Below are 12,753 nucleotides of genomic sequence, written 5' to 3' on the forward strand. Positions count from 1 at the left end.
TCTTCAAGGAATTGGTTTTATTGACCTATCCTATAATTGACTTGGTGGTCATGAAACATCAAATCGATGCTTAAGGTAACAGTCTTCTGTAGAATTTAATCTTGATTTTGAACATAAATCACATAATTACACTTTATCTAAATGGTGTCTTAGAACATAGCTGTATCCAGCCCAGATTTGTTGGGGTGTGTGCCATTCCTCTTCTCTTCACCACTAGTTTAGAGCGGCTGACCTGACCTGTGCTTCTTCTTGGGTGACTTTGCTCAGGGAGGAGGACTAAGACATCGTCAATCCATGCTGGACACTACTTAGCCACAGAGATTGCACAGTGCAACCTACCCTGACCCTGCTTCTATAGCTGCTGAAAACACCCTTTGGTAACATCAGGGTGTCCCTTGCATCACAGCCCTCTGGTTCTCACTCAGCAATAGCGGTCAACTACTCCATTCAAAATCTCCCACATGCACTGCAACTACTTTAAAATAACCACATCCAATTATTAAGAAAAAAGTTCATAGCTTTCATCTTTAGGTTATATATTCTATTGAAATGAGGCCAATGAAACTCAAAGTTAGCTCTAATTTGTTTTCAAACTTTAACAGCTCTCAGAAGTAAGCCTGCTTTTGGCACCATGGGCATCTCTTATTTGTCATTCTAGGTTTCTGAAGTGTAGATGTTGAGATTGTTTTACTACTAATATGAAAATTAAGTGTCATGATTCTGTTTTGGATTTTGATATCAAATGCTTCTCAGCCTGTGACATTTTAATGCAGTTTGTCTTTTCAAATAGATTTACCTTCTAATGCATGAGACAACAGGACTTTGCTCATCAGACAGTGCATACATTTCAGATCAGTTGTTACCTAAAATATTATCATAAGGCATAAGAAAACACACGATTTAAGTTGCCTTTCATGAACATAATTAAGAATTAATAAGCCTGTACCAGTGGCTAGTCCTCAGAATTTCCACTGTTTTGCCTTTTGTGACCCGTGTTATTAAAAGTCCATTATTTTTACAGACTTTATTAAATTGGATCTTATTAAAGCATTCTATATTTGCATTTGGTCTTTCATAATTCATTATTATTATGACATTTACTTTTTACCATCAGATCTGAAAACATATCATAAGCTACCCTTTTCTCTTGAAAGAAATGCTAATTTCAAACAGTCCTCTAATGGAAGAGAAAAGCTTTATCAGTTTTTTCATTTATTCAAGATCGTGTTAAGAATACTAATGCCAGACTTCAGTATGCTAATGGACGAAGGCTTTTTTTGGTCAAAAGCTTAGAATTATTGTTTTTAGACTACACTTGTAAGTATGAAAGTGAAGAAGGCTAGTACTACATCTAAAAACATAACTCTTGAATACAGTTCCCTTCCCCCCCCCCCATTACTACTCCAGTAAGTTAATTACTGAAAGATATATCAAAATATTATCTCTAGCTGTAACTGGTGTACACATTTAATAGTTAAAAATTCCACATCCACAACTTTTTTTTCTGGATTTTGTTTTGATATGAACTCCTTAAGTTTTAGCAACTGATACAGGGACAAGGGTTCAATCCACAATACGTGCTTTCATGCAATTTCATATAGTCATATGCGCTTGCTTGTGCCCCACAAATGGTAGAAATTTCTCCTGGATGAGAAAAGTCCAAGGGTGAAATACAGTAAAAGTTTGATTCACTGAAGTCCTTTCTAGTCAACCAATTCAGTTACAATAGGACTTAGGAATGTTAATATTTCTCAGAAGTGGTGCTACTGTGAGGGAAGGTGAGTTGAGTTGTCTCAGCACTGATTTGAGCCTAATATTTTTGGTTTTCTGTGGGGTATGTATATGTCAAAAACACACATACCCCACTACAAATAAATCCTCACAATCTCATAAACAGCAACAGCAGCACGGGGCACTTTCAAATTCAACATCAGATGAAAATCAATGGAGTGCATGTGCAGCAGTCATGAGCTGCGAGCCCATCCGTGCTAGAGTGCTGCCCAGTCCTATCCATGTTGATACATAGCAAGTCCCACTGAGATCAGTGGGCAGTGTGTGCATACGATTACAGTCTTAACTACTTTCTGTATCATTGTTGCTCTAGCTGAACAGGTGGATCTTGGGACTCAAAGTTTTATTTTTGAACATTGGGAATAGCCTGCAGAATGTTAAGAAGTGGGGGAGTAAGAGTCATTGCTGCCTGACTAAGAGTCATGTCTTAAGGAGATGCGAAGTCTGGCACTTCTGTCTTTCCTAAACAGTGGGAAAGCAGTTCTTTGGTCAGTTTCTTATACCCGTTAGATCTGTGTTTTAAAACTAAAGCAACAAAACACAATGTTGAGGGTAGATTGGACTCTTGGAAGATTTGCTTTAAAAAGCTAGATAACCCAAAATTCTGCAGGAGGTGCAATGCACCAGAGGCTGTGATAATGTTATTTATTTAAAAAAGAATAATAACCCACTATTTTGCTTGACAACAGGTTTCCAAGATGTCTGACAATAAGTGAAAATTAACACACAATAAACATATGGGGCTTGGCTAGACAGGGCGATATCCTGGGGATCACCCCGGGATCGTCCCTGTGCGTTCACATGATGCACAGGGGATCCCAGGAGCAGGGAGGGATATCGCCCTATCCTTTAGCACGCTTTTTCCGTAGTCTTGGGATGATCCCGAGACCACGGAATATGTAGCTGGACTTCGCGGGTTGTCCCAGTTCCTCGTGAGTAACCTCAGGAGCTCTGTGCCCATCGGGGGGTGGGGTGGGGTGAGTAGGGAATTATTATTTTTAAACAAAAACTTGTGTTTTGTGTTTGAGCGCTTGTGCGCTCCTTCTCCTTTAAAAACAAAAATCAAAATGGTGGACGTGATGTCCTCTTCCTCCTGGGACATCGTGCGCTGTGTGTAGGGAAAGGGGGAGATCTCATGATAACCATATTGCAAGATCCTCCCCCCTCTGTTGCTCTAGACCCAGTAGGTCAAGCCATGGCCATGGTTCTTTTTCAAAAGGCAGTGTAGGAATGCTCTGGGGGGACGATGATGCAGATTGTCCACTCCGTGGGCCAAAGATGTTGATGGTGTGATGGTTGCTGCTTTGGCTGCTCCAACAATTATGGACTTGCCCTCTGGAAACATCTTTTTGTCATGCAGTCGGTTACTGAATGGGTTATGTGATTAAGCTTTATAAATCTCCCCTTTTATGACAGCTCTTCTAAGTTATATTCTGGCAAATATCAGTGGTTGCTGTTAGTGATTGCTCTAAAGGCTGTAAACAGCCAAATGATTAGTATTGATGGCCTGGAAACAAGAATTCCACCAGATGTGAGTGTGTGGCAACAGGACATGCTTGACTTAGGACCACATCAGTGGGAACATACTGTAGACAAGGGGCCTGAGTGGAAATAAATTGGACTGAATATCTTGAAGGATATGAAGATGTACTATTGTAGGACTGGGAATTTACTATATAATTTAACAATCTCTCTTCCCCATCCCCACCCCTCTTATTTGTTCTTTGTTTTATAAGGTTGGCATGGATGAGAGGGAGATTAATGGGGAATGGGTTACAGGGTGTTGTTTATATTATTTGTGGAAAAATAAAATTCCTTGATAAAAAATATAATTAAGGAAACTGAAGATATTTAATTGTTAGGGGAATGCTATAAAGGGGAGATTATGAAACAGTCTAGATAGATATTGAGAGACTGAGGGAAACCGCAACATAGGGAAAAATAGGTGAGTAGGTGGCATCATAGGCATATGAGGAGGGAGGGAGGGAATGGAGGCTGGGAGCAGCATAAAAAAGAGAAAATTGGGAATCGAAATGGTACAAAAACACATTCACTTGGTAATGGGAACAGCTTATTGCAGGATATTACAACTATGCTAAAGGAACTACACTGGCTGCCTATATGTTGCCTGGCCATGTTTAAGGCTTTGGTAATTGTTTACAAAGCTCTAAACGACTCAGGACCGAGATACTTAAGCGATCTCCTGATCCCCTACCATCTTGCTCAGTTGCTGCTCTCATCAGAAGACCCTCCTGGTGGTGCACAAGAGCTTGCTCCAGGATGGAATTTGTTAGCTCTATATGTGATATAAATCTGATATATAGTATTAAAGAGATTTCAGGACTGGATAAAGAGGAATTTTATTGACATTTACATGGCCTCCGAATAAGTAGAACTATAGAGATTGATAATTTAGTTCAGTTTTAAAATCCAAGCTTCTCTTTAGTAAGATGAAAATACCAAAACTCTTAACACCATTAAAATATTTCTGTCTTTCAGGTTTCTAACAATGTGCACGAGACACTTCGGTAGCGTTGTAGCTCAAACTATTCGAACTCAGAAGACAGATCAGTTTCCACTCTTCTTGATTATTATGGGGAAACGGTCGTCAAACGAGGTGCTGAATGTAATACAAGGTATAGTTTGCTCTGTTGGGCACACATTCTTTATTGAAACTTTCAAGTATATTTATTGCCAGTTCTCTCTCTAAAGTAGATTTCATCTTCTTAAATTCAGAAAGTACTTTTAAGTGAAATCTCAAATGTAAAATTTAAAATGACTCCTGTGTGTCCAATAAAAATTGATAGATTAAAGAATTTGTTCATATCTCCCTATATTATACATCCATGTGAACCCGACAAAGTAAAATACTAACATGTTTACTCAAAAAGGAGACCCACTGAATACAATACTGAGTGTGTTTAGGATTGAATCCTTAGTGACCGTGGAAAAGTTATCATGTCCATGTTAACCTTCTGCAAAGGATTATTGTGAGAATTAAATTGAATAAATATATACTGTAGCCAGCCCAATGTTCTTGGCATAAAACAAGAAGTAAATCTTTAAGCCAGGGGTGGGCAACCTGTGGCCTTCCTGATGTTCTGGCCTAGAACTCTGATTAAGCCTTGTCATTGGTTATGCTGGCTAGGGCTGATGGGACGGTGTAGGCTAAAACACCTAGCAGGCTATAAGTTGCCGGCGTTAAGGCAAGATGCCTGCTTTAAGTCATCAAACTCAGCTAGCTTGTAAAAACCCATAACCTGAAGTTCTAAAATCTTGAAATGTTGTTGATTTCAAGCTGAGATTTGCATAAGTGAAGAACATGTTTACATGCTTTTGGGGGCAAAGCTAGTGCACCAATTCAACCAAAGCTTGGCCAGTTTGATTTTTTAAAATCATAGAATGGGCCTGTTCAGTCATATTTAAGCCGTGATTAGACTGCTAACCCTTTTGCAGCAAATGCTTAGTGAGCATGTTTAAACTATGGTTCTGTATCCACAATGGTTATGAATGGTGCACACAACATGCTAAGTCACGGTTCACACAATATTCTAAGCCATAATGTTTAGCTCAAAGTGTTTAACCTCTGTAGCTTAACGTGTTGTCTGAACAGGGTCATAAAGTCTCTTGGCACTTTTTTAGGTGTGGTGACCAGAACTGTACACAGTATTCAAAGTGTGGTCGCACCATAAATTTGTATAAGGGCAGTATGAACCTTTTAACTACGTCTTAACGTTTAATACACATTTTAACTATGTTCAAGTTAGTGTACGGATATGTTGCGGTGGAATTTCCAGTAGAAACTATATAAACTAGTACTTAAAATGCAAGATAAATGTTTTTAGGAATTTGGGTTCAATTTGTAACACCTAGTGAAAAAGTGTTTTGTGATAATGTCTTCAGCCCTTTTTTGAATAATATGTTGTGAACCTCCAAGAGAGCTATGGCTATTGGATGGTACAGAAATGCAATTAATTAATTAGTTATCTTCTGTAAAGCGACCCTGAATTTTACATGGCAGATTGAAAGTATTTTTAAAAGACAGAACTAACTATCATCAAAAGATATAAAGATCCCCATTTTCTCTTCCTGATTAAGGATCCTGATTTTGATATTTTCTCTGCTTTGAGGATACATAATTAATCAATCCAGAATAAGTATTTTCATTTAGCCTTGCATTTACACATACTGGAAAATTTAGAAACTTTTCTTAAAAATGTATAAACTCAAAATATTCTAATCATATTTTCTTATTATGACTTCTAAAAAAAACTCCTCACCCACTAGGTATTACTTTTGGATTATTTCTAGAATGACTTTCTGATGATTTTCTTAAATAACTTTAATAATACGTTCAGCAATCTTTCCTTGTTGCTAGGTAACACAACAGTGGATGAGCTAATGATGAGGCTGATGGCTGCAATGGAGATCTTCAGTGCTCAGCAGCAGGAAGACATAAAGGATGAGGTGAGAGCTGGACGTCACTATAGTCACCTAATGAATTTAGAGTAAGGGCCTTTCCAGACAATTAAAATGCTGGATTCTTGAATTAGTGCAATCTATATGCTATCCCATTTCAGTACCAGCCGCATATGATGTAACCAGGTGCAAAGGAAAATTGGGCTCCTGTATCTTTAATATATGTGTAATGAGGAAATTTTTGAAGGTTATTGCAGAGGTAAGAGAAACTGCACCTGACAAAATGACGCATTTTATACAACTGGACAGGAGTACTGTTCCATTAGGTCATCTTCATAGCATGATGGTCTGGGCTGAAGGGGGAGCTTTGCTGTAGCAAGGATCATCATCTGCAACTTCCTAAAAAAAGAATCTGGGATAGAAGTGCACCACAGTGACCAAAATAACTATACAGAGTTTAAATAACTAATTTTTCTCGCGGTATCACATGATATACTGCAAAAAGAGGGGGTTCGGTTAGGTGTTTTCTACTTCTAAAATGGGAAATGAACATTCCATCCTGAGGTGCTATAGCAGTGGAGTGCTGAACCTCTAAACTGGTACGAAGTATTAATATAACACAAATTAAAAATTCACCAACTGGATGGGTGGCATTATCAAAATATCACAGTTGATACTAGTGTTAAAATTTTTTTTAAAAAAAGATACTAGTGTAATCACTAGTGATTACACATGCACCCTCCATTAGGTACCTGTAGGTCTCATGAACTTTCACACCATTTGCAATAATAATGCAGTGGAGAAAATGTGGGGAAACCTTGCATTTATTACACCAGGAAAATGATCTGGAAAGGGCCAAATATGAGATTGCAAAATTAAAAATTGTTTGGTACTGCTCATATTATTGTTATGTTTAATGAAAACTTGTTAAACAGTAATTGTTTGAAAGATGTTACTGGTTATCTAAAATTATGTCTAACAATGGGAAAAATGGAAATAAGATTGCCAGCATCAGAGTAATGCCACTGAAATCTTGGAACTATGCTGGAATAAGAGATTTTAGTTGTAAAGGCTGTTTAGTTGCGTAGGCTGTTCAAATGATCAAAGCAGATTATTATACAAGGATATTATTCTTGACATTTATTTTTTTCACTATGAAGTTTAGCTATATACTACATAAAATACCACTATTTTTTACTTACCTTTAAAATTAAAGATGGGAAAAGCAAGCATACTAGCAAAGCAGCATTAATTATAATAATAATATTAATAATCATAGCTAATATTATTTTTCCATAACTGTCAGCGTTTCTACTACACAAAAAGTAGACACAAGCCATGTATACAGTACTGAGTCATTTATCTGTTACTCTGTAAATTGAGAGTGACATTTGCAAGTAATGAAGTACTTAGTTAGGAATTTGTAATAATGGGTGTTTTGCCATTCAAGATTATTCTTATCCTGGGTGTAGAGACATTGATTGTCAATAATGCACTAAACACATTATTCAGCCATTTAAATCTTGTGTCTCTTTAATACAAGATTTACTGATTATATTATATAATAATCAGAGTGTATTCTGTCTGCATTATATCTACTATGTCTATTTTCCCTCTACTTGTTTCTCCATAACTCATTGTCAATGAAAATGACTTTAATTCCTTTCCATTCTCAATAGAAATTTTAATTATGGGGCTGGAAAATTAAAATCCATGGCAGAATGTAATTGAACATTTTTATTGCTATTTAGCAGCAAGGAGTCAGAAGATACAAACTCTCTCTCTCTAACACACACAGACACAGACACACTAAATCTCAAGTCACAAATGACCGGACTGTTTAGTATATAATAGATTATATTGTATATTATCTTGGCATGCATGTTTGAGGACTTTGGTTGCCACCATTTTAAATTGGTGGAAACTAATTGATTCAACTGCTTAAATTGTGAGTTTGTAAAGCATCATTAATAGATTCTTATGACCTTATCCAACACCTCATTTCTTGTTAGCTTTTGGCTGCCAGGGATGATGCACGGTAGCATTTTATTAATTGGTTTTATTTTAACAGGTTGCTGTTCCCTGTTTATATTAGGTTTTAACCCTTATTTTATGCCCTGGTTCTATAGCCTGTGTCTGGAGCCTTACTGGGATCAGTCACTCTCCCTGCAGTTAGTAAAGCCAAGAAGAGCAGCATTGCCTCTACCTGCATGTTATTCTCTGGTAGGGAAAAGGAGTCTGCCATGATGACTGAACAGCTAAAAAATAAATAAATTGAAACTTCTTGGCTGAGTTTGCTGAAATGTTCTCCTAGCCCTGCCTTCTTTCCTTTCAATTATCCAAGACAGGGCTACACAACTTATAATCCTTCAAGCCCAAATACAATATGAATTGTGGCTTGCAAGTGCTTGTCAGAACCACCACCAACCTGATTTTGCAGTATTTAGCCCTTGTTGGGCCACCATACGTAGCTGATCAGAAAATGTAGGGTGGCTTCTCGTTTTCAGAGAAGTGGCAATTTTTTAAAAAATAGTCCAAACATCTTAGAGTGGGGGTTGGTGCACAACACACACACACACACACACACACACACACACACACACACACACATTTTCACATATGCTGGAAGCACAAGGAACAATTGCAAGTTATCTGTGCATCTACTTTTTGATTTGGGTGGTGGTGGTTTGAACATGCAAAGTGGTTAAGTGTTGAACAAAAATATATTAGCTCTCTGCTGGCTTTCACCTGCAACGTGAGTATACCTAAATCGAGGAGGTGTCATACTTTTAAATCTCCCCACATTTCCGCTGCCTTATCAAATCTTTATATTAAACGTGTCAAGCTTTGTGAGGTAGCTAGGCATACGTGCACATTGGAGACTGAGCTTGCATGCATGTCCACATCCTGGTTAAGGGTACTCATGTGGCAGGTGAATGCCTGAATCACTTGAGGAATGGACTGGCCTTATTCTTCAGAATGACTTTAAGAGGAATAATTCACTGGGTAAAGTAATGTGCCAAACAGGGAGTGTGCAATAAACAATCTGTACTTTGTGTACTTAAGAAGAGGCGTTGGCATGTGAAACAAAATATTGGTTTTTAGTGGTTTGCTAGTTAACATGTAACATCTTTTTATAAACCTTATTCTTGACAACTTGTGTTTAAATAGCAACTTCTTTTTTGTAGTGAAGACTTTAATGCATTTACATGACTTGTTCATTCAAAATGTGACAATAGCAAGCAGGATACAGATTCCGGTTTCTGCTACTGTTTTCTTAGTAGCAAAAGTAAGTCATCATAAACCACGAAAAGATAAACAGAAAGTTCTTCTGAGGTTTTCCTGTTGTATTTTTTCAGTCAACGTGTGTACTTACATTGTACATTGAGGCACAAAAGATGGTTTTGTGTGTACAACCAAGCTATATTTCAGCTGTGTGGGGGGCAGGGGGGATCGCTACTCGGCCAATGCAAACATTTTGAGCTTTACCTTTTGGTAGATTTGTAGCTTGCATGTTTAACTATCTTGATAACACATAAAAAGCCATGCAATATACTTCAGCCTAGATGATGTCCCCTGATATAACTATTAGACTATAGGACAAGAATTTTGACAATTATAGTGAACCTCCCTGGTTATAGAATACAGTTTTTCTGTCAGCTTCATTGACAATAACTAGTGGGTGGGAATGTAAGGCAAAACATTTATGTATAATGCCCGGTGCTGTCCTGAGCCTGGGAGCAACCATATCAAAGAGCTGAATGCACTCACAGCAAGTTAAATATGTCTCTTTACTCTTTTTTGGTGTGAGAGTGACCCTATAAAAATAGACTGCTTTACTTGTATCCCAGCACTCATAAAGAGTAATGAGGCACTCTGCTTCTTATTATTCATTTATTTATTTAAAACATTTATATCCCACCCTATCTCATTAAGATCTCAGAGCGGCGTACAGATAAAAGAATACAGTATAAACAATAAATATGCACAGTTAAAAACAAATTAACTGTGTCTTGGTATGGAAGACATGGTCCTAAGCATACAGACTAGGACAGGCCAGAGAAAAGTTTACACCTTCCTTGGGAACTTCCCTTTTTGTAAACCACTGCTATACTTACTTGGTGCTAGACCTCTAGAGATAGTAGAAGCAAACCTTAAGCTGTTCCCAACTCAGCAAGCTACCTCATCTTATATTGCTGTCTTCTCAAAGGGAACAGCAGCAGTGATGTGGACTGTTGGAGACTGTGCTTCTGTCCTTACGGGACTGGCTCAAGACAATTTGCTGCCTGAGCCAGAGCAACAAACTCTGCTTCCTCCTGATCCTCTCCCAGAACCAAAGGAACCAGGATCTTTTCCATGAGCTTGCATGTGCCATTTTCTCCAACTGTGCTCCTTTCCCTCTTTCAAAGCATGAAATGCCTCTACCAAGATGACACTTCCCTTCTGCTGGTTCTATGTGATGACCAAGCACATGAAACAATAGGCCCCGTCATAGAAGAGGCATTTCCTCTTTTAAACCTGACACTATCCTGATTATGGAATGTTTCATTGTAACTTATGCAGTAAGTACATAAATGATTGAAAATCTGCTGCTCCCAACAAACTACACCTGAAAAAGTAGCTCGCATCACCCTGCTTCACCATAAGGGGACTTCCAGTTCTTTGCTACTCTTGTCTCTGTTGTTACTGAGCAAATCCTTTGAGACATTAGCAGAAATAGCTAAAATATGGAGATTGCTAATAAACAAAATGCTTTAATTTTTTTTACTGCATTTGAAAAATGAATTGGCAAACTTGCTGGTCCAGATGACTACAATTCAGGTAAATGAAGGACTTTATATAAATGCTGTCTTTCTATCATGAGTCATCCGAAGGTATATTTCAGCCCTGCAATACTGGCTTCCCAGAATGTTTAAGGAAGATAACAGCAGTATAGGTAGCTAAATGGTTGTGGACTATGTAATGTATTATCCTAACACATTGTCAATTTTATCCTGGGCAGTAGTGTCCTTGAGAGGATGTGAGCCAGAGACAGTGGCTATTTCTGTTCCTAGGGAGACCAATTTTAATTGGGCAACATAAAATCCTCCTGTCTTAAAAACTGTGTGACTAGGCCTGGCTGGGAGCTCCAAGAGAAACAGCAGTCAGCCTTTTGTGTTTGAGGAGTGTACAGTGTTAAAAAGACATGTCCACAGCTTTATTGCTTACATTTGGCTTTTAACTTGACTGTTGATTGACGGTTCTAGCATTGCATGATAGGCAAGAACAGATCCTGAATTTGTCACATATGAAACTAATGAGAAGAGATCTGTGCTTAAATAATGCTATTACAATTCAACACACCTGTTTGAGCCTCCCTTGTGCATTTTTCTTCTCTTGCCTGAGGAGGAGACTTCTCAATGGATTACAGTAACACTTTTTGACAAGCTTATACAGGGTGGAGTTCCTATGTACTGACAGGGCCCATTTGATGATATCTCGATAATGCATTCTTTTTATTTTTGCTGTCAAAGTTTATTACTGTAAAAGCATTGACTGTTACACAGCTGGTCTGACTTGTCCACATTTTTAAGTTAAGTAACAGTAGGTCTAACATAGTGTTTATTTTTCTTGTTATGCAACATTTAGCCCTCATTGCTTTAGGATAAGATTCATAGTAGATATATATTGTCTTACAACTCCTTGGAAAAAAACCTCCCTTTATTTGCAAATCCCAGTTGAAAACCTCTATTGACTTTGACTTCCCATCAGCTAATATTTCATTCTTCCTTCCAAAAAACATGGTGGTGGTTATTTTTAAACTGTGGAAGTGAGAATAACACTGATAAAGGCCAGGGGAGGGATTCTGAGCTGTTCAAGTTCATGAATTGTTTTTTTATATTTGTATGGTGTGAGTTATATTTATTTTTTTATTTATTTATTGCATTTCTATACCACCCAATAGCCAAAGCTCCATGAAGACTATCTGAAGTATAAAACAAACAACAGTATAAAAACACATTGGCCTGGTTCAGACAACATGCTAAATCATGCTGCTTGACCACAAAATGGTTAAGGGAATGCATTATTGTTTACATTTGGCTTTTAACATTTGTGGTTAAGAAGCATGGTTTAATGTGTTGTCTGAACCAGGCCAGTATAAAAGTACAATATAAAAGCACAACCAGGATAAAACCAATCAGCAATGTAGAGATTGATACAGATTTAAAATACAGATTAAAAACAGCAAAGTTTAAAAACTAAGACAACAAACTGTTAAAATTCTGAGGAAATAAAAAGGTCTCCACCTGGCATCGAAAAAAGTATAACGTAGGTGTCACACGAACATCTCTAGGGAGCTCATTCTACAGCCGGGGTGCCACAGCAGAAAAGGACATCCTCCTGGTAGCCACCTGCTTCATTTCCTTTGGCAGGGGCTCATGGAGAAGGACCCCTGAGGATGATCTTATGGTCTGGGCAGATACATATGCTAGTTTTTGTTTAAATTATTGATCTAGAATGAAAAATATGTAACCAGAAAGGAACATATTGACTTCACAAAGT

At 37.8% G+C, this 12,753-nt stretch overlaps 1 protein-coding gene across 1 annotated transcript in view; it reads left to right on the forward strand.

Moving 5' to 3' along the window:
• FAF1 (Fas associated factor 1) overlaps window positions 1–12,753 on the forward strand; it is a 201,166-nt gene that overhangs the window by 148,486 nt on the left and 39,927 nt on the right. The window contains exons 14-15 of the mRNA XM_063139063.1: window positions 4,291–4,427; window positions 6,170–6,258. Coding sequence (XP_062995133.1) covers window positions 4,291–4,427; window positions 6,170–6,258 — 226 coding nt within the window. The remainder of the gene's footprint in view (window positions 1–4,290; window positions 4,428–6,169; window positions 6,259–12,753) is intronic.

Source organism: Elgaria multicarinata, chromosome 1, assembly GCF_023053635.1.
Source record: "Elgaria multicarinata webbii isolate HBS135686 ecotype San Diego chromosome 1, rElgMul1.1.pri, whole genome shotgun sequence".
Classification (NCBI taxonomy): domain Eukaryota; kingdom Metazoa; phylum Chordata; class Lepidosauria; order Squamata; family Anguidae; genus Elgaria; species Elgaria multicarinata.